Here is a 20,724-nt window from a genome sequence, read left to right as displayed (position 1 = left end):
GGCCTATACCTACCCTACCTAGCGTGCTTCACTTTCTGGCCGAGGCAAACATCGTCCGCGTGCGCGCATCCCGTGTCCTCTCCCGGGCTTTCACGACTCCCTGGGCTTTCACGACTCCCTGCACTCGAGTACTCTCGAGTCAGTCATGACGTCGATGCGCATATGCATGCATGATGCATGAATGCGATGATTGATGGTCGACGAACCTTCGAACGAGTCGAAGTCGGACTCGTACAGTCGAAGGACAGGAGAGCTCAAAGGTCAAGAACTTTGATCGCAGTTCAGAAGAAATCCAAACCTCGACTCGAGAGTCGAGCGAGGCGAGGTGGTTCTGAGCTGAACTCAGTTTTTGAACCCAACTAAAAAGTGTTTCAAGTCTTCACTATTCACAAGACGGGCAGGAGGAGGTTCATTATCAGTGTAGAGCATGCATGCAGGGCATTGCTGTGCTGGCATTGCGCATCGTCTGCTTTCACGACGCAACGAATAGGTCATTGGATTAGATCCCAATTGATCGTTGCTGTTTTTCAGGGTCTGCAAGTAACTAGTTTCGGTGTGTAGCAGATGAGACGGATTGTGACATGGCGTGGAGACCGGAGATGGATGCATACATCCTCGGTCAAAGAATAATGACCAATTTTGGGGTATGCCTTGGCGGTGGAATGGCATACTATGCTACAAACGCGTTACGAGTAGATCTGGATATTTGCTCGTTTGGCCGAGAAGGAGCCAGGTCGATTCTCTTCGGTACATTCACAGGAGATGTCACTGAGTGCCGGAATGGTCCCGGAGTGCCTTTTCGCACATTCGCCTCCGGTGGCAATGATAGTGCGACAGTGGCCTTGCTGGGCTTCCTTCTCATTCAGATGCTGATGGCGATGATTCTGGTGGGAATAGACACATTGCACTATCGACTGAGGATGCTGAGCCAAGTGACATTCCTATCGCTGATACAGACAGTGTGGCACTGGCTCACAGTGCCCTGTTACATCTGGGTGCTGGCGCTGCTACTGCACGGCTTGAGCGTGTCGTGCAGCACGAATCGTGGGCACTGGAAGGACGCTTTCTCCAACGTCAAGCATTTGCCCACACCAAACAGCTGCCAGGATGCCTGGATGTACCGCTGGACAACGGAGGGTCATCATTCGTTCTCGCCGTACATATCATTCAACATGTCTTTCCTGGCTGTCCTTGGTTTGTGTCTATCACTGCTGTTTCATATCCTCAACATGGCTCTGCTGATGCCACAAAGCTTGCGGTGGATCAAGGACTTCAAAACCAGCTTTTCGCTGGCTAGGCATCCAGTGTTTCACATCCGACGTCCAGGTGAAGAGGAGGACTTCTAACTTGGCGCTGTGAGATTGCTAAAGCTCTTTGGCAACTAGTTCCTGTTCCAGGACATCAATGGGTGCTCTCCTTCGCGTTTTCCGATGCTAATAAAACCAGTGAAGAGTGATGTGCTGAAAACAGCATTGGAATGTGAAGGTATTCAAACTGTGCATGCATACAATGTACGTCATACAATAGCTGGGTTGGAGAGAGCAGCAACCTTACAGCAGGCTTCAAAAAATGTTCCGCATGACCGCGTGATTGCCACGTGACATCCTGTTTTATTAGTGAATTATGGTGAAAGGACTTGCACAAAATTAATGGTGAGCAGGCTAACACGTACAGTAAGTCATGTGGTGCCGTATATCACTATGCTCTGTGGAACATGCGGCAACCACCTGCTCACTGTCTGTATACAGTGTGTGTGTAGAGCCTGGGAGTCTGTAAACTGAACCCATCCCGACATCTCATTCTGTTACTCTGATCGGTGGTTGTCTACAGTACTGCATGTAGGCAAGGTACAGCTGTGCTACACTAACACGTTTCCTTCTGTAATGCTCTGTAGCATGTTGGCATCTTGGTTTGTGTAATGTAGTTCTGGTGGACCTTCAGTGAATGATACAACCAAAACATCTGTATTGAGAGGGATGTACCAAGACTGTAAACTCTGTGGCTCAGGATAGAAAGAGAGCCTCTGAAAGAGGGGAAAGAGTGAGTGTGTGAGAGACAGTGTGTGTTTGTGTGTGTGTGTGTGTGTGTATTATGTGTATGTGTGTGTGTGTGTGTGTGTGTGTGTGTGTGTGTGTGCATATGTGTGCATGCATTTGTGTGTGTGTGTGTGTGTGTGTGTGTGTGTGTGTGTGTGTGTGTGTGTGTGTGTCGGTCTGTTGGTGTGTGTGTGTGTGTGTGAGAGAAAGAGAGAGGAAAGTGGCAGAGTTACAAACAACGATTATCAATTTATCATGCAACTTGTGGTCCACAACAGGCTGCCTAAAAACAAGGGGTAGCTAGGTGAGGAGGGGAACGCGCAAACATTAGGATCTAGTTACCATTATCAGCTCTATACTGAGGAGTGCGGTGCATGCTTGTGCGCATGCTGGAAACACCACACCGGTTCCGCGATCCGATGATGGCTGCTAGTGTACTACGCGTATACGTGCAGCTGGTTGGTCTACAGTGAGCGGCTAGCAATTCAGGTAGATCTACATGATGATGATGATGATGGTGATGATGATCATGATGATGATCATGATCATGTGCTTTGCGTTCCTTTTCATATTGAGTTCCAGTGCACTTTGTGTTCATTTTCCGCTCTTTTCATTCTAATTGAATTTTGATGTACTGCGTTTTTGCTTGCCCGTACAAGAGGCTATTCCATGACGATGATGATGATGATGATGCAAGCAGGCCAGATAAGAGTCTGTGGAATGCTGCTACTACCTTGCATGTACATGTACATGTAATTATTATTTGAATGATTGTTATACAGTCAACTAATATACTTTGCGTATAACGACATTCGGCCGGGCATCAGAAAAGTGTCCTTATTCGCGAAGTATCGTTATAACAGTTACCCGAAGTCTCATTATAATGTATACAATGGACTCTAGGCTAGGGTAGAATGGACTCTAGGCTTTGCTCTGGGCATGATATTCTGTCCTTATTCGCGAATTGTCGTTGTATCTGCAGTCGTGCGAACTGCAAAGTAACAGTTGACTGTACCACCAGTACTGCATGGTAGCCCAATAGGGCTTGAAAGTGATGACGTCAAAACGGCCAGGGAGTAGTAAGTTGACATCAGATTTCTATTTTTGGATCCACTAAGGTGTGACTTTGCTATTGCCTAAGTATGTGGGTGCATAGCAACCCACTCATGTCGCATGCAGGTGTGACTTTTATTCGCCACCAGTTGTAACCCCGCCCCCAGTACCCAAATCAGTCAGTTTCACTGGCTACATCACCATGCTGTGGGTAAGACCGCTTGAAATGTGCTTGGATCTATACAAAAACTGGATCCAAGTGGATCCAGTTTTTGAATTTTTGAAATTGTTGCTATGCTGTGACGTAGCACTTTCAAGCCCTATGCTGGGTTGATCCTGGTCTCTGGTAGTGAAATCACTGACATTTACTTCTGTTGTATCCGGTGTGGACGCCGCTACTAGAGATGCTAGTGACCAACATACCTTCCTTGAAGTGGGTTAGTTCCTTCCCAGTCACACTTCCCTAGGCCCTGCAACTGCACACACGCCTACCACTAGTCATGTGCTTGCAAAACGTGCAGCAATGCTGGCAGCATGTTGAAAACACACTCCCTCTGGAAGCAGACCAGAGCAGTGGACTTCAGAGACGTTCCATGTACTGTAAGCGCTGGTATGAGGATCCTGTTTCGCACCTCAGCTCCTGCATGATGTGCACAGGGAAGTCAAACTCCAGTAATGCTCGACTTGCCACTCATTAGCACCTATCTTTGTTGTTCCGGAAACTGTAAGCCAGGCATGAAAGGGGGGATCAGTGAGGAGTGACACCAGGCTCGCATTGCTACTATTGGTTAGCATGGAATACTAGTACAGTTAGAGAGACGTTATTTCTGACGTGACGCAAAAGTTCAGCTCGCGTTATTAGTTCGGGGGCTGGAAAACAACCCAAGAGACCTGCAACACACCTTGAAATTGGGAGTTTTACGCCAAATTTGACGTGAAATTGCGCGTCACGTCAGAAATAACGTGCACATCCTCTCCATTGTCAATGTTCACGCGCGATACGTAATGATATGCCACAGTTCCGAACTGGCCGGTTATATTACATGTACCGGTGTAGATCTACCTGCTGGACGCGCGAGGTCGACTTACATTTTATGATTTAGTAAAGCCAGCGCCAGAAATTTCGGACTTGACCTTCTGCTGGTCCAGTTTTACGTGTTGACTTCCGGAACTGATTGCGGTGGTACATGATGTGCTATTCGGCGATATGTGCCAAGTAAGTTCTAGTTCTAGCTCTCATAGGTGGGTGGGGATCGATCGCCGATGTAGTGCTATTGGTGATTCAGGCGACTTGCCATTGCGAGATCTGAGCGATCGAGGAATTTGAAAGTTAGTTCGGACGACCAAGCTCCAAAGTCGATACAAGCTTCCTCTCCTCGGAACGCCTTAGCCTCTCATCGGTAGTACCTCGTGGCAATAATTGATTCTCGTAGCTTGAAATCTGCCAAGCCATCATGGGCGATCGCATGCCTCAGGACAATCATCAGACCGGTGGAGGAGTGAGTGGTAATGAACCTACTGTCACTGATCAAACACCGGTGGACAACAGCTATTTTTCGTTCCCCGGTGGTCGACAAAGCAGCAGCAGCAGGCGCTCAGAAAGACACACCAGCTGCAGGCCTAATGACCCGTTCCCGTCGTTGACACGCGGCCAGCGCCAGAGCACCACATCCACCGCAAGCGTTAGCAAGCGAAAGCCGCAGCCCATTCCTCGATCAGCAAAGTCCTCTGTTTTCCCAAGCGTTGCCCAGTCTCGATTCTTCACGAATCCGGAGCCAGGAATTATTTATGCCGAAGCGGACCAGGAGCAGGAGATCTACGAGGAGCCGATTTCTCAACCGAAAGGCGGCTATGGGTCGACAGCACCGAGTAGTTCGACATGCAATGTGACAGGGACTGCTAATGGCAGTAATGGCTCGAAGAGTATCAATAGCACGACGCCATGCCACCAGAAACAGCAGGCCGGCAGCGGCGCCGACGAGGCGGAGGATGGCGAAGAAGAAGACTACGGCTTCTGTGCTGCTTCCGGCAGCAATCCGCAGTGGGAGCTGGTGTACAAAGAAGCGGACGGCGAAGCTCCGCGTACGAGCAAGGCAAAGTTCGGTATACAGGACTCAAGTACAACACAGCTTCTGACGAAGGTAAACTCACTGTGTCATTTCTGTAGATCTACATTATTATTTTGATCCTTTTGTCTGGGTGATGATCTCTCATATTATTCAAGGTATCCCGGTCAGGCTGAGTTTTCAGACCGCATCGGTAGGAACTCTACCACCCTCAATGATCAAGGCCATCTCACGGTGATCTCCCAGTAGGATATGAAACCAAAATGATCTCTATATGAGCATTGGCAAACTGAACTTCATTTATAAAAAGTAAAAAAAGGACCAAGGAACTACAAGTTTCACTAATGTCCACTAACACCACCAGTTACTAAACAGTCAGCTCATGCGATAACATTGCACGACACTGACCGACGGTACTGACGTTCTACAACTAACTGATCCGTTTTACTTTTTATAAATAATCCTTGGCTCTCCATCCGAGTTGAACTTCATTTGTTCATACTTCAAGTACACGTCGATCATGTGAGCACATGGATGAAACGTATCCATCTTTTATTATTGGCAGTGCGACTCGTACTCTGATCCTGCAAGCCACACTGCAGCTAGGTTTTTACTGGTCCTACTTCGGAGTGCAAGTCATGTATATCGGGGTACATCAGAGATATGCTAAAGGTTACGTTACACTCATACCTCTCTTGTCTGGTCGGTACTGGACTTGTCACTGCCCATAACTTCGAAATGTCCCTCACTCTGAATCACATACTTTTCATTGGGGATGGGCCAGAGTCCCAGTGAACTGGCATACAACGTCACTAGTGGGCCAATCACCAAAGCGGCTGTTGATGAACATTGCAGGTATACAAAACTCATCTTGCTCCATTCTCCTGTCATTCTTGGTTTTCTCGTGCAGCAGCAGGCGTCCAAGGTGCACGGCTGCTATTTCTACGGTACCTCGCTGACCTATACGGCACTCATGCTGGTGCGCTGTGCCCTGTTTGTGGCGCTGGTGGTGGTGGGCTTCACGTGTGTGTACAAGCTGGGAGAAGACAGCTCCGAGTGCGTCTATGTGCTGTTTGTTGCCAGTCCTGTAGGGAGTCCTAGCAGAGCTCGGCCAGCGCGCCGCATAACACCAAACAAGCCGCAGGTCACATCTGTCACGACGCGACCGAACACCTTGGCCACGGCCGTTCCCTCGGTTCCTACAGTTTCCAATGTTGGAGACATATCCACATTGAGACCACCATCCCCATCAGGACAATCAAAGCATTCACAAACATTGCCAAGCCAAACACCGACACATGTCACAGTGGCTGTAGAGACGGAAAGAGCGAATTATAATCGAACACGCAACGCAGAGCAGCACCGGCCGACATTCTCCAGCATTCATGCAATGTGGATAGGCACCAGTGTGCTCAACTCAGTACTGCTCTGTGTCTTCTTGGGCCGAAATGCGCAGCAGATCCAGATACCAGCGTGCCGAATGCTCTTCAGTCGACTCAAGGCCAGTAAGTACTTCTGGACTCAGTTGGTATTGCTTGGCGTGTCGCTGGTCTACGATGGCCGCTTCCTGCGCGACGCGTACCGCAACAAGGTATCAAACGACGTTTCCCCGGAGTTGGAGAAGGTGCATGCGTGGGTCCTTGCCGGCCGTGCGTTCAGCATTCTGGACAAGACGCTGGCGTTTGTTGTCGTCTGCGGCTTCAACTACGCCAAACCGTTCACCATCCCGCGCACACGCTTCTACTTGAAGTGGATGAAGGCGATGTACACGCTGACTCTGCTCATCTATGTTCTTGATCAAGGCTTCTCCGTGATCTTCGACGGTATGAAGGTATCCATGCAAGCAGTGACAAGAGGCTACGGCAGCCAGAACATTACATCGGGCACAAATTTCCGCAACGATGACAGCGACAGAGCAATCATGTTTTTGCTCATCCTGTTCAGCATCGCCTATCGGACACGCCTCCTAGAGTTCTTCACCGACAAAATCTTCTACCGCAACAAGGATGTGTTTGACATACCACGTAATACTGCCTGAATGTCGTCAATCTCTCCACTGCACTGCCTTTAGTAGGCTTTACCGTTTGTGTGTTTCTGACATCAGGCTATTCATGCTTTAAGTGCAGCATGCGTGCGGTCACACACGCCGTGTTTTTGGAATATAGTCAACGTTAGCATCAATAGTGGATTCTTATGCCTCCACTGAGACCACTGCATTCACTCAGAGCCAGGGTCGGCACAATGCGTAGACAGCTGTCATCACCAACCTCTCCGGCTGGCATCTCTCCTCCGCTCCAACATGCATATATTCCCAAGTTTGCTCCCGTTTGCCTCAAGCATTCTTCTAGTTTCGTGTTTGACCAGCTGCGAATACATAAGCTACATAATATTCATGTTTTTTTACTGCTACTGGGTGAATATGGTGCCCATGCATGTGAAGATGGGCGTTGCCCAAAAATTCGAATGATGATTTTCTATTCTTTCAGTGATTGGTGTAGGCCAGAGAGCACTTGGAGAGTGTTGTGAAGATCAGGGAGTCGTATAAACCCGGGTTTGCACGACTCCCTGGTGAGTTTATACGACTCCCTGATGGGTTTATACGACTCCCTGCTGGGTTTATACGACTACTCCCTGGTGAGGATGTACAGCTAAAATGGATGGCTACAGTGGAGTCTCAGGGGCGCATTGGGAAATGCATGTGCATAATGGAAACTATTATCTACTGCAGTACCATACTTTTGAAGTACATGTACATATTTTCCCGAGGGTCACATCTGCCGCCGCCACACACAGCCCATCATATCAATGTCCCGCTCTCTGGAATAAGTTGCCTGCATCTATACGATCACTGGAGAAATCCGGTCAATTCCGGACCGCTCTTGTATCCCACCTGAAAATTCCCTGACTATTAATTGTTGCTCACTGATCTAATAGTTAGTATGTAATCTTTACTCTGCTGTCTTAAACCCTACTCTATTTTCCTTTTTCATTATAATAATTATGTGTGCCTGTAGTCGATCTCATGTAATAAGGCAACACTGCCGGTTTGTTCTTCGACATTAAATAAACCAATCCAATCCATACAATTATATCAGGGATGAACTTATCTGGTATCGCATCGCAGTTTGCTATGCAAAATCGATGTACTGCTACTCAGAAATCACCACGACTAGCAGAAAACTGCGATATATACAGACTACGATCCATGCCAAGCTTGCGCCGTCAAGTAACATGCATACAGTGCAGTGTAGGTGGTACATGCCTATTCTCAATCTGCATGCACATGTATGATGCAAGTAACCACACGTAGGGTGGAAGCTAGCGGGACATGTACACAGACTTTTGTGCTAATCAAAAATCAAAGATTGCTACACAATTAAGATTATATAGCGAAAACTGCTATGCAAAACATAACCGCAATGAATTCATCCCCTGCATATTCACAAAGGCAGAAGGGAGCAGAGACAACTGGCTAGGTCATTGTTGTAATACTGCGCTTCATGCACATAGCAAAGCTAGCAATCCTCAGACAACTGATAATCTGTGCATCATCTGGCTACAAACTTACATAATATATCCAGGCAAGCAGTATAGTGTGACATTAAAGTAAGTGAGGCATGGTGCGGATGGTGTCAATTTCCATGAGAGATGAAACGAAGGAAGAGAAGGAGAGGTGACAGTCAAGTCGTAGCAACGGCAGGCAGGCCCCAGTGACGGCAGGCAGGTGACCATGGTGACTAAGTCACACCAGTATAGCGCCAGAGGTAGAACTTATTTTTGTGTCGATATGTTGAGACGAATTCTGATTTTTTTGTTTAGGAGCGTGGCTGCATCAGCGCGGATGATCTTCACCTTTTTTTCACTTCGAAGTGTGTTGCTGTACGTCTTGGCTCTGTCGCCGATGGACCACACAATGTCGTACTCTTTACCCTGGTTCTGCAGTGCCCACAAGTACTTTGACAGCTCCGTGATTTTCAGGTACTTTTTGTGCCTCATAGTGAAAACTGAAAAGCCAGCATGCAGAGATGGTCCAGAGTGGGCGGCGACAATTTAGTAACCATGACAATGACACGCATCTGCTCCCCAAGCAGCAGAACAATATCATGTTGATGAGTGCTGAGTGAAATAATCAAATAGCTCTGATTCCGACGTGATGTGCTGCTCCAACACCACGTGGTTCACCACGTCTCGATCAACGACTATGCCAATTTCCAAAAGCGTCTGGCAGACGTGGTCCACAAGCACCCCCCGATCGACGACGGCATCTGCCTTCTCGCAATGCTCGTCTTGACCGGCCATCCGCGGCGATACCCATACGCGCAGACCCCCAAACTCATTGGCGATACATTGGGCAAGCAGCGTCACCTCTGGATATTGACCCTGTTAGAACGGCACACATAGCAGAGTCACATGAATGCACTGGTAGAGCATCAAAGACAAAGTGCAGTCCTGCTCAATGAAATCCAGCCGTCGCGGCACTCAAGTTTGCACCTTGCACCATTCGGGAGCCCAGTGTTTCCAGATCGAGGGCTGTGCAACGCCCTCACGCGTACATACTGAGTGACAGGACTGGATTTCAGTGAGCAGCACTGTGCTGACGTCGTGGCATGTTCGCGGCGTGGGGCGTGGGGGGCTATGTGATCGGAAATCCACTCAATGATGTAGGCGAAAACCGGCACAGCGCATCGCTATCATTTCAGTATCAAACCAAGATAATGGCATAGCTCAGTGCATGTGAAGAAGGCGCGTGACTCACATCACTACGGCAAGTTCTCGAGTGCAAAACTATGTGAGTTTGCATGGGATATTCATGGTTTAAGATAAGCTCCCGGCAGTCCATACTCAGGTTCATCGACAAAAGTGCCAACTTTGTTCAGTAGAATGGGAGCTGTGCATAGTCTTCCTGCAAAAGTGTACTTTCGCAGGGTAACTCCACTCCAGTCATACACATTGCAATACCAGACCTGCATAAAGATCAAGACCTGTGTATGATCATGCTCACACTGACCAGCCAGCAATATAACACTCCCTGCTCACACTGTGAGTGTGACGGAGCACTGTCTTGGGCTGGCTGTACCTGCTAGATGCGGGGCAAGTTGCCCGCAAAAATGCCTGGGGCCATGTTTATGCATACATGCACATAGGTGCCCATCATGGCTCATCTCGTCGTGGAAATTCAGTATGCAGCACAGCGAGAATGGAAAACAATTATCACGCTACTCACCTTGGCAGTCATTTCCCCAAGAAGGGCATAATACTTTCTCTTTTCTGGGTTCATGGGTCCAAAGTTTGCTATTGGGTCGGCGTAAACGCCGAAACCAAACTCATTCATCCACATGTTCCAGAGCAGAATCAATGGGCCCTACAGAGGTGACAGAACGTGCATGGTTGGATGAGTTGGTGCCTTGAAGCTGAAAGGACCGCTGGCAGTCTCAGCACCATCAGCTTGTCCAACACCCAGTGCACACCACTTTGATTAGTGCTGACCAAAATGATGTCTGAACCCATGCACAAGAGCTATACAAAGGAAAGTGGGGCTTTTTTTTGTTGTAACTCAGACTTGAAACGGAAACTTTGTGTACCTCTTGTGTCCTGCGCGCTGCCCATCACGGGCATTCCTGTCAAGACTGAGTCATGTTACATACCTCCACAGCAGCATTGTGGGCCGGTGTTGGCGATGCTTTTGTTTTCATTGTGACCAGCGCGTTCCTGGCATTGGTACAGATTAGGTAAGCGACTGCCATTGTTTTGTCGACATGCTCCTTAATCAAGTCCTGACGTACATAAAAACATAATGGCACACAGAAGAAAAGGGATCACTTGATGATATGTGACATGCAGTGTTTATTTGAGTGTACAGTAAGATCGGGCGCCAAAGAACACCTCGCCGAAGAACACCCAGGCTGGAAAACCGGCAAAATTTAAGAACAGTCCAGGCTAGAATTATCAGATTTAAGAACACTTAAAATTCGAGTCGAGTTACGACTACATGTACGTTGTCATACATGTACTTACACGAAGTTGCGAATTTACACGTAGATCTACATTGTACATGTATGGGAGGTGAGTACATGTCATGTACACGTGTAAACAGTAACTGCTACATGTACAGTCATTCCCATTTACGACACCCACTAGTTTAGAACTTGAAGTAGATCTACTACATTGCACTACAATCATGTACATGTACATGTATATGTAGATGTACATGACAAACGTCATGACGTCACTCGACTCGCCGCACGCGTGTGAATAAGAACGGTCTGGCTAGAATCAAAAATTTAAGAACTTTCCTAGGCTGCGCTCGAGCCCCTGCGTTCTTCGGCGCCCGATCTTACTGTAGGCAAGTTGCCTATAAATGAATTATGTAAAATGAAGGTGAGCAAGGCGTCCCTCAGAACTGGGAAGAAAGGGGATATCTATGAAATAGTGAATGGTGCCATCCGGCTGTTCAATAATGCAACAATCTACCTACCTCGCCTTGTGTGTCGGGGTAATGAGTATTCATAGCTTTCAATTTTGATTACTGTTATTCTACAGTTTTTTAAGGGACTCGCCATCTCCATTGCAACCACTTACACATACAACTGTATGGAGTGTCTAGGAACCCTTATGTTATGCTACAGTACATATACTTGTGATACTATTCCGGGCTGGGCTGGCTCAATGAAATCAATTCGGCCGGCACTTCATTCGGTTTCTGTTCGATCACACAGTGCTGGCAACTGAAATCCGACCCCCTGAGCGGTGCGCTCACATTCTAGCGGTCTCTGTTTCGTAGTTTCACCTTCCCGTTTTGGGTCTTTGCGATGTGAGCGCACCGCTCAGGGGTCGGATTTCAGCTGCCAACACTGTACTGTAGTATGTTAGCGGGCAGACAGACAACATTGTAATGCGGTATACTAACCGGTGCCATAGCAAATGACCAACGGTAGGATTTCTTGATCAAGCTGATGTAGCTGTAGAAGATACTTGACGTCTGCAGAACGATGGGGGTGTACACAACTTGGCTTCATACCAAGAACTCCACAGCTGTTGTTAATAGGGGTGAAACGGTTACCCTTTAACTAGCTTTTAAAAGGTTACAAACGGGTACCTGGCTTAACGGGTGGGTTATCGGGTATCCTTTAGCAGTCGATAGTAAACAGTTACTAGTACTATGCAATAGCTGTCGGCATTTCATGCCAGAAGGACATGCACAGTCATGCAATTCGCAGCAAGTGCACCACATCGCGACAAGCGCAGCATACGCACTTACTGCGCTACATGAAACACAGTCCAAATATTAACTTAGGCTGTGTTTACATGAGGCGTTTCAACCCGGGTCAGATTTCAACCCGCCATGCACACAAAATGAATGGCGCGTTTACATGACGCATTGCGCTTGACCCAGGTTGAAATTTTGCCCCGGGTTGATTTCAACCCTCCCCTTGGGGGGAGGGTTGAAATCAACCCAGGTCAAAGATATTGTACTACGTACTTCTGTGCGTATCTCGCGCCAGGTTTGAACGGCACTGCACATGCAAATTTCGCGCGAAAGGATTCACGTGACCATACAGGACTCTAGAAGTGGAATTTTGGCGGCATATCAGTATTTGACCCGGGTCAACTGTCTTCATGTACACACTCACCTCTTTTTTCTATCGTACAGACTTTCAACCCGGGCTGAACTCGACCCGGGTTGAAATTTCTCATGTAAACACAGCCTAATTGTCATAAATAGCAGGATCGAACCAGCAACAATACAATCAAACTGTCCATCGCACTGTAGGACTGTACAAGCCAGCTAATGATACCGTACCGTACCGTTGTACACGACTAACGGGTACTCGTTTGCTAACGGACCAGCACTAAACAGACGGGTGCCCGTGTACCCGGATCACCCCCCCCCCCTTTCACCCCTAGTTTTCATTGTATAGGTGGTTGTGGTTGAAAATCAAAGTTTCACCAGTTGTAGTCTTCAGGGTGCTGAGTCGAATGGTCTTGGTCCGAGGAAGCCAAGACACTCCCTTCCTCCTTTATTCCCAATCGAACTCTCCACTTCCAGCGAAACTAGGTAACTGCGCCCTACTAGAAGGGGACGTGTATGCAAAAGTGCCATTTCGTTCTTATAAAAGCACAGATGACCGCGATTGGCCCATATGTTGTATAGTCATGTAGTCTTTTGGATTCTGAGTCAACTGGTTTTGATCCGAGAAGGCTGATGCAGTGTTCGGACCTTATGCCCAATCAAACATGGATAAATGAGCGGTCACGTGCTCATGCGTACACCAGTCACCTGGTCACCGTGCCTGCAGGGTACAAGTAACAGCCTGTTTGGGCGCGTTCCTGTCACTCGAATTGAACCTTAGTGTGAAAGCTGTTGCCTGCAGGCACGGAGACCAGGTGACTGGTGTACGCATGAGCACGTGACCGCTTATTCAACCATGTTTTATTGGGAATAAGGGCCGAACGCTGCATTGCAGCGTTCTCGGTATACTTGTGGAAAACATTAAAGCATATTGATTGCGAAGAACTTGAAGTTTTTCCTCTTCCTAAGTGTTTTTTTACGCATAGTGAGGTGGTAGAATATGAGTTGGGACGCTTCTTGCAGCTTAATTAGAACAAATTATGTTGTGGGCTAACAGTGACACCTCAAATCACACTGCTTTCTACACTTTACTCAAAATTCTTTTATTCATTCAACATTTCGGTCCATGACCATCATCAGGAAAAATAGAGGTCAAGACAACACCACTGATGCACACTACACGTACATGTGCTGGCAGAAAATTCCAAATGTGGGTACAGGAGAAAGATGGATTTCTTTCTTTCCAAAAGGTCCTAATGTAGCACCAATGGCTCAGTGATGTTCGGTATGCTAACCTACACCAAGCGGGCAATGCTTACCCTGGCCACCAAGAGTATTGCCCATTGCACAGCAAATTCCTCCTCACTTGGCAGTGCGCCAGGAGCACAAGAAAGCAGTCCTTGGATACGCTGCGAAAAGTTGTAGTGCTCTCCAACTAAGCTGCCGAGCAGGGGAATCAGTTTCTAGGACAGCAGAAAAGAAGTGCACTGTACAGCATTGCATAGGTCTGTTGAGTGCCTTGTATGCATTCAATGCGAAGAATTGTAAGCCATTGTCCCATGCTTATCAGGGGGGGGGGGGGGAATAGTATGGAAGGCAAGTATGCAATCTATCACAGCATGCGTTGTGATAGGTGCAGTGGTCCCCCCCCCCCCTCCGGTACCCCGTTCGGCTAGAACCCTGCTAGAATCCTGCTAGAGCCCTGCTAGAACCCTGCTAGAACTCTGCTAGAACCCTGCTAGAACTCTGCTAGAACCCTGCTAGAACCCTGCTAGAACCCTGCTAGAACCCTGCTAGAACTCTGCTAAAAACCTGCTAGAACCCTGCTAGAAACCTGCTAGAACCATGCTAGAACTCTGCTAGAAACCTGCTAGAACCCTGCTAGAACCCTGCTAGAACTCTGCTAGAAACCTGCTAGAACCCTGCTAGAACTCTGCTAGAACCCTGCTAGAACCCTGCTAGAACTCTGCTAAAACCTGCTAGAACCCTGCTAGAAACCTGCTAGAACCATGTTAGAACCCTGCTAGAACCCTACTAGAACCCTGCTAGAACCCTGCTAGAAACCTGCTAGAAACCTGCTAGAAACCTGCTAGAACCATGCTAGAACCCTGCTAGAACTCTGCTAGAAACCTGCTAGAACCCTGCTAGAACCCTGCTAGAACCCTGCTAGAACCCTGCTAGAACTCTGCTAGAACCCTCCTAGAAATCTGCTAGAACCCTCCTAGAACCCTGCTAGAACCCTGCTAGAACCCTGCTAGAACCCTGCTAGAACCCCACAATGCCTCTACAGTGTGCATTATAGAGACGTAAAACAGGTCTCTCAAACCAGGTGGTCTCTCTAACCAGGTGGTCTCTCAAACCAGGTGGTCTCTCAAACCAGGTGGTCTCTAAAACCAGGTGGTCTCTCAAACCAGATGGTCTCTCAAACCAGGTGGTCTCTCAAACCAGGTGGTCTCTAAAACCAGGTGGTCTCTCAAACCAGGTGGTTTCGCATCATAATGGCTGTACATGTACATGTATATGACTAGCACAAGATTGAGTGCCCTGTACTCACTCCCCGATGGGAACTGCTGAACGTAGACGATGGCCACTTCGTAGCAGGATGAATGTAGCGCAGTTGCGTAATGCCTGGTTCGTTAGAAGCTGCACAAATTGGAGGCTAAAATTGGAGGCTAAAATGTGCCTCAATTGCTCCAAATACATAACCCGAGACACGTTGAAAAGGTTAACTCATACCTCGATGCAGAATGCCTCGTTGACAATTTCCGCGTGGTCTTTTGGAAGGTCCATCTGCCACCAACGATTACACAAGCATGAGTGCACAGACATTCATTCAAACACACACAAAACACACAATGCACAGGCTCGCAAATAATAACACATGTGCATACACTATCACATGCATACATACACGTGCACACACACACACACACACACACACACACACACACACACACACACACGTACACACACACACACACACACACACACACACACATGTACACATGCATGCATGTATACAAACAAGGCCGGTCGAGGCAACTTGAAGCAGAGCCAGTGCTCGATGCACACATGTGCAGAGCAGCATACACATACAATGGATGTGACATGCCGCTGTGTAGCTGTAACTTCAAGTTTCACGCTTTCAAGAGTCAGCAGTGATCATCAGACAGCGGCATATGTTACTGAATTCTCTACAGGCGAGCCGACATACACGACATTGTATCATACGGTACCAAGAGTACATAAACCCCAAGAGTGTGCAACTCCAGCTATGGGGTCCGCGACGGCAGAACTTCACATCACGTGACGTGATGAACCCGTACGCATCATTTGCACTCTGTGCATGATAGTTGTACGAAGCCCGGCTTTGCGTACAACTCTCTTGTGATCACTTTGCACTGTTTTCCAGTGTAACCTTTTGAACCATGTCACGTGATGTGAAGTTCTGCCGTCGCAGCACTGCATAGAGGTTGTGCAGGCAGTTGCACACTCTTGGGGTTATGTACTCTTGACGGTACACTTTGTTGCCGACATGCGACCGTAGATGTACGCAGCCAAGTAAGTAAGAAACCGGAGAACCAAAATACACAATAATTATTGAGTTCAAAATGTTTCGTGTAGATGTTCTCCAAGGGCTTTCATGTATTAGCGATGGATGAAAGAGATGAAGACCCAATAAGCGAGGTCAGATTATTTGCATCCCAATCTTGCATTACTTTACTTTGTAGCAGGCAGGCATAGTGGGATGGTCTAAGACCATGATTGAGAAACAGAAGGTACCAGGCTCAAGTCCTGCTTGGAAGCGGAAGGAATTTTTCCAGCCGTGCTGCGACCCACAGTTAATTGGGAACTTGTGGCCTGGCATGAGGGTAACATGGATGCAGCTAATGGGATTTCGGTCTTTGACCACTTGGTGGTGGGTCTGATTTACTCACCTCCCACCGTTTAGGCGCTGCATCTGCGCCTTGATCCTAGACGGTGGTGGCGTTCCCATGGCGGATGCGGAAAACTCGGCTTCCAGCCGAGTCTCACGCGAACCGTGAAATTTAATTTTAATATCTACCTTACTTTACTCCCTACCACTTAAGAATTTCGACTTGGATGGTGTTTTGGACAACAACTACTTCGGTACGAATAACAGGTAAACCTTTGGTCCCTTACTTTAGAATTTAGACGTATGGTATCTGAGACCTTACCGATGGTAATGCCAGCTGACTGTTGTATCCAGTCAGGAGCTCCGATAGTACAGCCGTCATGAGGTCAACAGCCAGTACGGCATAGAAGTCAAAGGCAATGTCGGTGTTGCAGAGTGGAGACAGCATCATTGCCAGACAGCTAGAACAAAGGGCATGGATGCCCTCGGTTCCGCGACAATCACTCTCCAGTGCCACAATAGCGTCCATCACCAGCGCTTCCAGACCGGTTTCCACAAGGCCACCCTGGGCCAGCACTAGGCTGTCTTCGAGCACCGAGGTCAACGTGTGCTCAAAGGCCTTGTTTGCGAGGGGTCCAATCATCAGTTGCGGATACTCTTCAGGTGGACTCAATGAGGAACTGGTCTGATTATTTGGTCTGTCGATGTTGTGCTGCATGATTTGCAAGCTCCAGCTCTCGTCTGGAGAGTTCAGGCGAGCGTACAAGAGTTCCTCATGCGTGGCTAGGTGCAGTTGGCGGACCGCCAGTTCTCCTTTGCTGCACGGGTCAGTGACATACGCTTGAGAAGTCTTGCCAAGGTTATGCTGCACTCTCTCCAGGAAATGGATGCTGTGGTTGACTTTACCAGCACGCCACAGCACCATTGCATACTCTAGCATGATAATTGTGTCGCATGGTACACTGGACGAGGCCTCCTTGCGATCAGCATGAGCATCATTGTGGCTTCCTATGCATTGAGCTGTTTCCAGAGCTGCTTCATACCAGAGTAGGGATGTATCCCAAAGTGCAATGCAGAAGCACAGTCTGGACGTCCACAGCTGCAGCGACAGCTTTTCATTGTCCAGGCAGCTGAACAAATCTCCACAGAGAAAGCCCTCCGTGGCTGCAAGCAGATTGTGCATCGGTTGCCAATTCAGCAAGCCATCGGAGAAGTTTGGTGCATGGCACACCAGTTGCTTGAAGCCATCGTGTAGGATAACGCAAATACCGTGTTGGATTTGACTAGCGGAAATCAAGCCGTCGAGTACAGCATGTCCGGAGCTGTGCATTACCTCCTTTTGAACCAGTGGAGGAACTTCAATGCGCTGGCTCTGCAGGTTGAAAGATAATAGACCATACTCACACAGTCTATCAAGGGCATTCTGCCGCCGGCTGGCCATTTCGGGTGAGGAATCGACAAGGAACCGTTCTATTGGCGGGGTATTTCCGTAGTCATAGTCGGAGAGCCTCGTGCCAGTGAACATTGACCAGGATATGCTAGCGGTCTTGGAGCACAGCGACGCGATCGAGTAGAGCAGAGCCCGGGAGTCGCCTGGCAGCTGCGGTATAGCCTTCTCCAGCAGTGCCCGTGGTCCAGCGTTGTGGAAGGCGAGTGTGTATCCGACACCCGTGCCCTGTGCAGGGTGTCCAACGGCCACCGCTGGGGGTGCAGCCCAGTTAAACATGGACCTCGTCGCGGTGACCAGTTCTGGAGAGCTGCTCAGCGTTGTTGCAATGGCGGCGATGGTCAATGGATCCACCATATTCCTCTGCATGGTGAACCTGTACTTGTCAGCATCAATTACCAGGTCAGCTAAGGCCCTGGGGTTCCTCTGCAGCATTGAATAGCGGGACATGAGCTGCCTCAGGCTGGTGCACAGCTCTAGGGGAGGAAGCTTCTGCAAGCTGACTGTTGGTCCAACAATCTGAGACCAAGTGCAAACATCAGCGCAGTGGCTCGTGCACAGTATGGCGCAGTTCCTCAACGTGCCGCACGCCAAGCTAGTGGTATTGAACTGAGACGGTCGATTTAGACCATCGATGACGAACAGTACGCACGGGGATGCATCACCGGTTTCCTGGCTGCCCTTGTCATGGTCCTCCACTTCATATCGATGTTGAACTAGGTGCAACATGGCCTGAACCCTTCTCATGGATAACTCAAGCAGAGCCCGTGATGATCCCAGTATCCAAAACTGAATCGGGAATTTATCGCGCAGTACCCTGGCGACTTCGATTGCGAGAGCCGTCTTTCCGCAGCCAAATCCACCGGCGACGACTGTAACGTGGTGTGGTTGGATATCGTGCAGAATGCTCTCCATCTCCTTCTGCCGACCAATGAACTGTGGTCTCGCTCTTGGTTGTTGAATGAAGTGCCGTTTTGTTTGATTCATGTCTTGATCTCCGCTAGTCGACGGCCGTGTAAGCTTGCATTTGGCCACCGTCGACGGGTGTCTGCCCTTTAGAGCTCGCGCTACTGGCGCTACAGAGTCCAGCAATGATTTGAGAAAGGATCTTTCCTCAGCCTGCCTCCCATACAGCTCCACCAGGTGGAGAGCTTGGCGAATTCCGTTGCGGACCGTGTCAGGATTGGCCTTTGCACAGTGGAAAGCGATCTTCCTCATAGCTTTGAGGGCATCCAGCTTTGGACCATGGCCTCCTCCCAGAGCGATTTCCTGCACTATGTTTCCAGGTAGTTGCTCAACGAGGTGCAGTGCTTGGGAGGAAATCATCTTCAGAACTAGGCTCGGAGAACAAACGAAGCTCTGGTCGACACCCGTTGTACCCTCCATGCACAGCTGTTTAACCAGCTTGAGAGCGGTGTCGAATGCATATCCGGGACTGGGTGTAGCACTGCTAATTGGTGCTGGTATGTTGCCGTGATCTCTGTAACTGTCGACGCTTGCTTGTGTGCCGTCTGGTGCTGAAGAGTCGGGCCACAGCTCTGCCATTGCCATGAGAGCATCCAGAGCTGTTTCTGCAGTTACATCTGTACTCTTGTGGGCGTACTGTTGACGGAAGGCAAAGATAGTGTACGATAGATGCTGGATCCACTCAGACACCTCATCATCAGAGAGGCCGTTGTCGTATCGCTTCTTGTAAACCGAACAGCCCGGCAGTCTGAATGCTCCTGATATCTGCCCAATGTTGAAGTGCGCGGCGGATTTCGGGTTTCCATGATCCCATGCCTGGAGTTGATTCGCTCTTGATCCTCTCGTCAGAGTTGCAGAGGATCTATGAAGTCCGACTAGAAGCGAAGTCAGTGAATTCATGTCAAATACTCCATCACGACATGTTGGCAGCTTGCATCCTGACTTGCTATTCACTTGGAACATCGTCTCTTGACAGAAGGTTCTCCAGTCAGCACCGAATAATGCCAGCAGAGCGTCGTACATCTTCGGTGACCAGCAGCGCTCAGCGCTATCGAACGATGCGTCCACAGCGCAGAAGAGAATGGACCTTGGCGAGGTGAAACACAGCAGGTCCCGGTCGCCATGTTGCGAGCATTGAAACGCGGACATCTCGCTGGTCTGAACTGGTGAAAGTCCGCGTTTGCTTCTAAAATAACTGCTAAATCTAAAAGCTGCTCCGGCAGGCACCGCTTCGGCGTCGCGTTGGTCGGCGCAACTCGGTCACACAGTCACAGTGTGTATAATACTATCCTCTCATTTTCTTCTGTGCTAACAGGTACATACATCTACCCTAAACCAGTAGATCTATGATCCCAAATTTCGATGGGTAGATCTACCACGAAGTCCTTCAGCTTCGACAGATCGTGCGACTGTGACCTACCCAACTCGTCGATGAGTGGGCTGGTCCGCTGTGGCCTGTGGGGGACTTGTGATTAGACTTTAGAGACGTCGGCGCGACGATCCGGGAATGCGGGATTCCCTGCTCAAACCAGTTGTTTGCTGCGCTGTGCAAGAGCATTGCGCACGTACATAATTGTCGGCGTTGTTTGGCGGTCCCTGTGAAAGATTACCTCCGCACCCGTCCTCGAAGTCTACATCCAAACAGGGGGCAAACTGTTACTTGCTGTTGGAAAGTCGCGGAAGCTTGGCGGAAGTAACACAGTCATTAA

The 20,724-nt window shown here is 48.8% G+C and overlaps 2 protein-coding genes across 4 annotated transcripts; one reads left to right on the top strand and one right to left on the bottom strand.

Moving 5' to 3' along the window:
- The first annotated feature begins 4,357 nt into the window (after nt 1-4,357).
- Nucleotides 4,358-7,640, top strand: LOC135809647 (uncharacterized). Of its 2 annotated transcripts, none has more exons than XM_065323050.1 (2): nt 4,358-5,230; nt 6,069-7,640. In XM_065323050.1, exons 1-2 carry the CDS (start codon nt 4,544-4,546, stop codon nt 7,191-7,193), a joined length of 1,812 nt encoding a protein of 603 aa, XP_065179122.1. In that variant the 5' UTR covers nt 4,358-4,543; the 3' UTR covers nt 7,194-7,640. The 2 variants fall into 2 exon arrangements, with proteins under 2 accessions (XP_065179122.1, XP_065179121.1); XM_065323049.1 differs by having other exon boundaries at nt 4,359-5,230; nt 6,066-7,640.
- Nucleotides 7,641-8,160: 520 nt separating this feature from the next.
- LOC135809646 (uncharacterized) lies at nt 8,161-20,514 on the bottom strand. Of its 2 annotated transcripts, XM_065323047.1 has the most exons (7): nt 16,925-20,514; nt 15,462-15,515; nt 14,045-14,188; nt 12,063-12,134; nt 10,801-10,929; nt 10,380-10,517; nt 8,161-9,535 (listed from the first exon to the last, which is right to left on the bottom strand). In XM_065323047.1, exons 1-7 carry the CDS (start codon nt 20,162-20,164, stop codon nt 9,257-9,259), a joined length of 4,056 nt encoding a protein of 1,351 aa, XP_065179119.1. In that variant the 5' UTR covers nt 20,165-20,514; the 3' UTR covers nt 8,161-9,256. The 2 variants fall into 2 exon arrangements, with proteins under 2 accessions (XP_065179119.1, XP_065179120.1); XM_065323048.1 differs by lacking the exon at nt 10,801-10,929.
- Between the last annotated feature and the right edge of the window lie 210 nt (nt 20,515-20,724).

This window comes from Sycon ciliatum, chromosome 2 (assembly GCF_964019385.1).
Source record: "Sycon ciliatum chromosome 2, ocSycCili1.1, whole genome shotgun sequence".
Taxonomy (NCBI): domain Eukaryota; kingdom Metazoa; phylum Porifera; class Calcarea; order Leucosolenida; family Sycettidae; genus Sycon; species Sycon ciliatum.
Note: the sequence above shows the minus strand (reverse complement) of the source record. Positions and strands in the feature narration are given on the sequence as shown.

Coding starts and splice junctions, on each gene's coding strand:
- LOC135809647 (XM_065323049.1), top strand. CDS start 4,544: ATGGGCGATCGCATGCCTCAGGACAATCATCAGACCGGTGGAGGAGTG. Junction 5,231..6,065: donor CAACACAGCTTCTGACGAAG/GTAAACTCACTG, acceptor TTTCTCGTGCAG/CAGCAGGCGTCCAAGGTGCA.
- LOC135809646 (XM_065323047.1), bottom strand. CDS start 20,164: ATGTCCGCGTTTCAATGCTCGCAACATGGCGACCGGGACCTGCTGTGT. Junction 10,930..12,062: donor GGTCATTTGCTATGGCACCG/GTTAGTATACCG, acceptor TATGTACGTCAG/GACTTGATTAAGGAGCATGT. Junction 9,536..10,379: donor TTGGGGAAATGACTGCCAAG/GTGAGTAGCGTG, acceptor CCGTTCTAACAG/GGTCAATATCCAGAGGTGAC.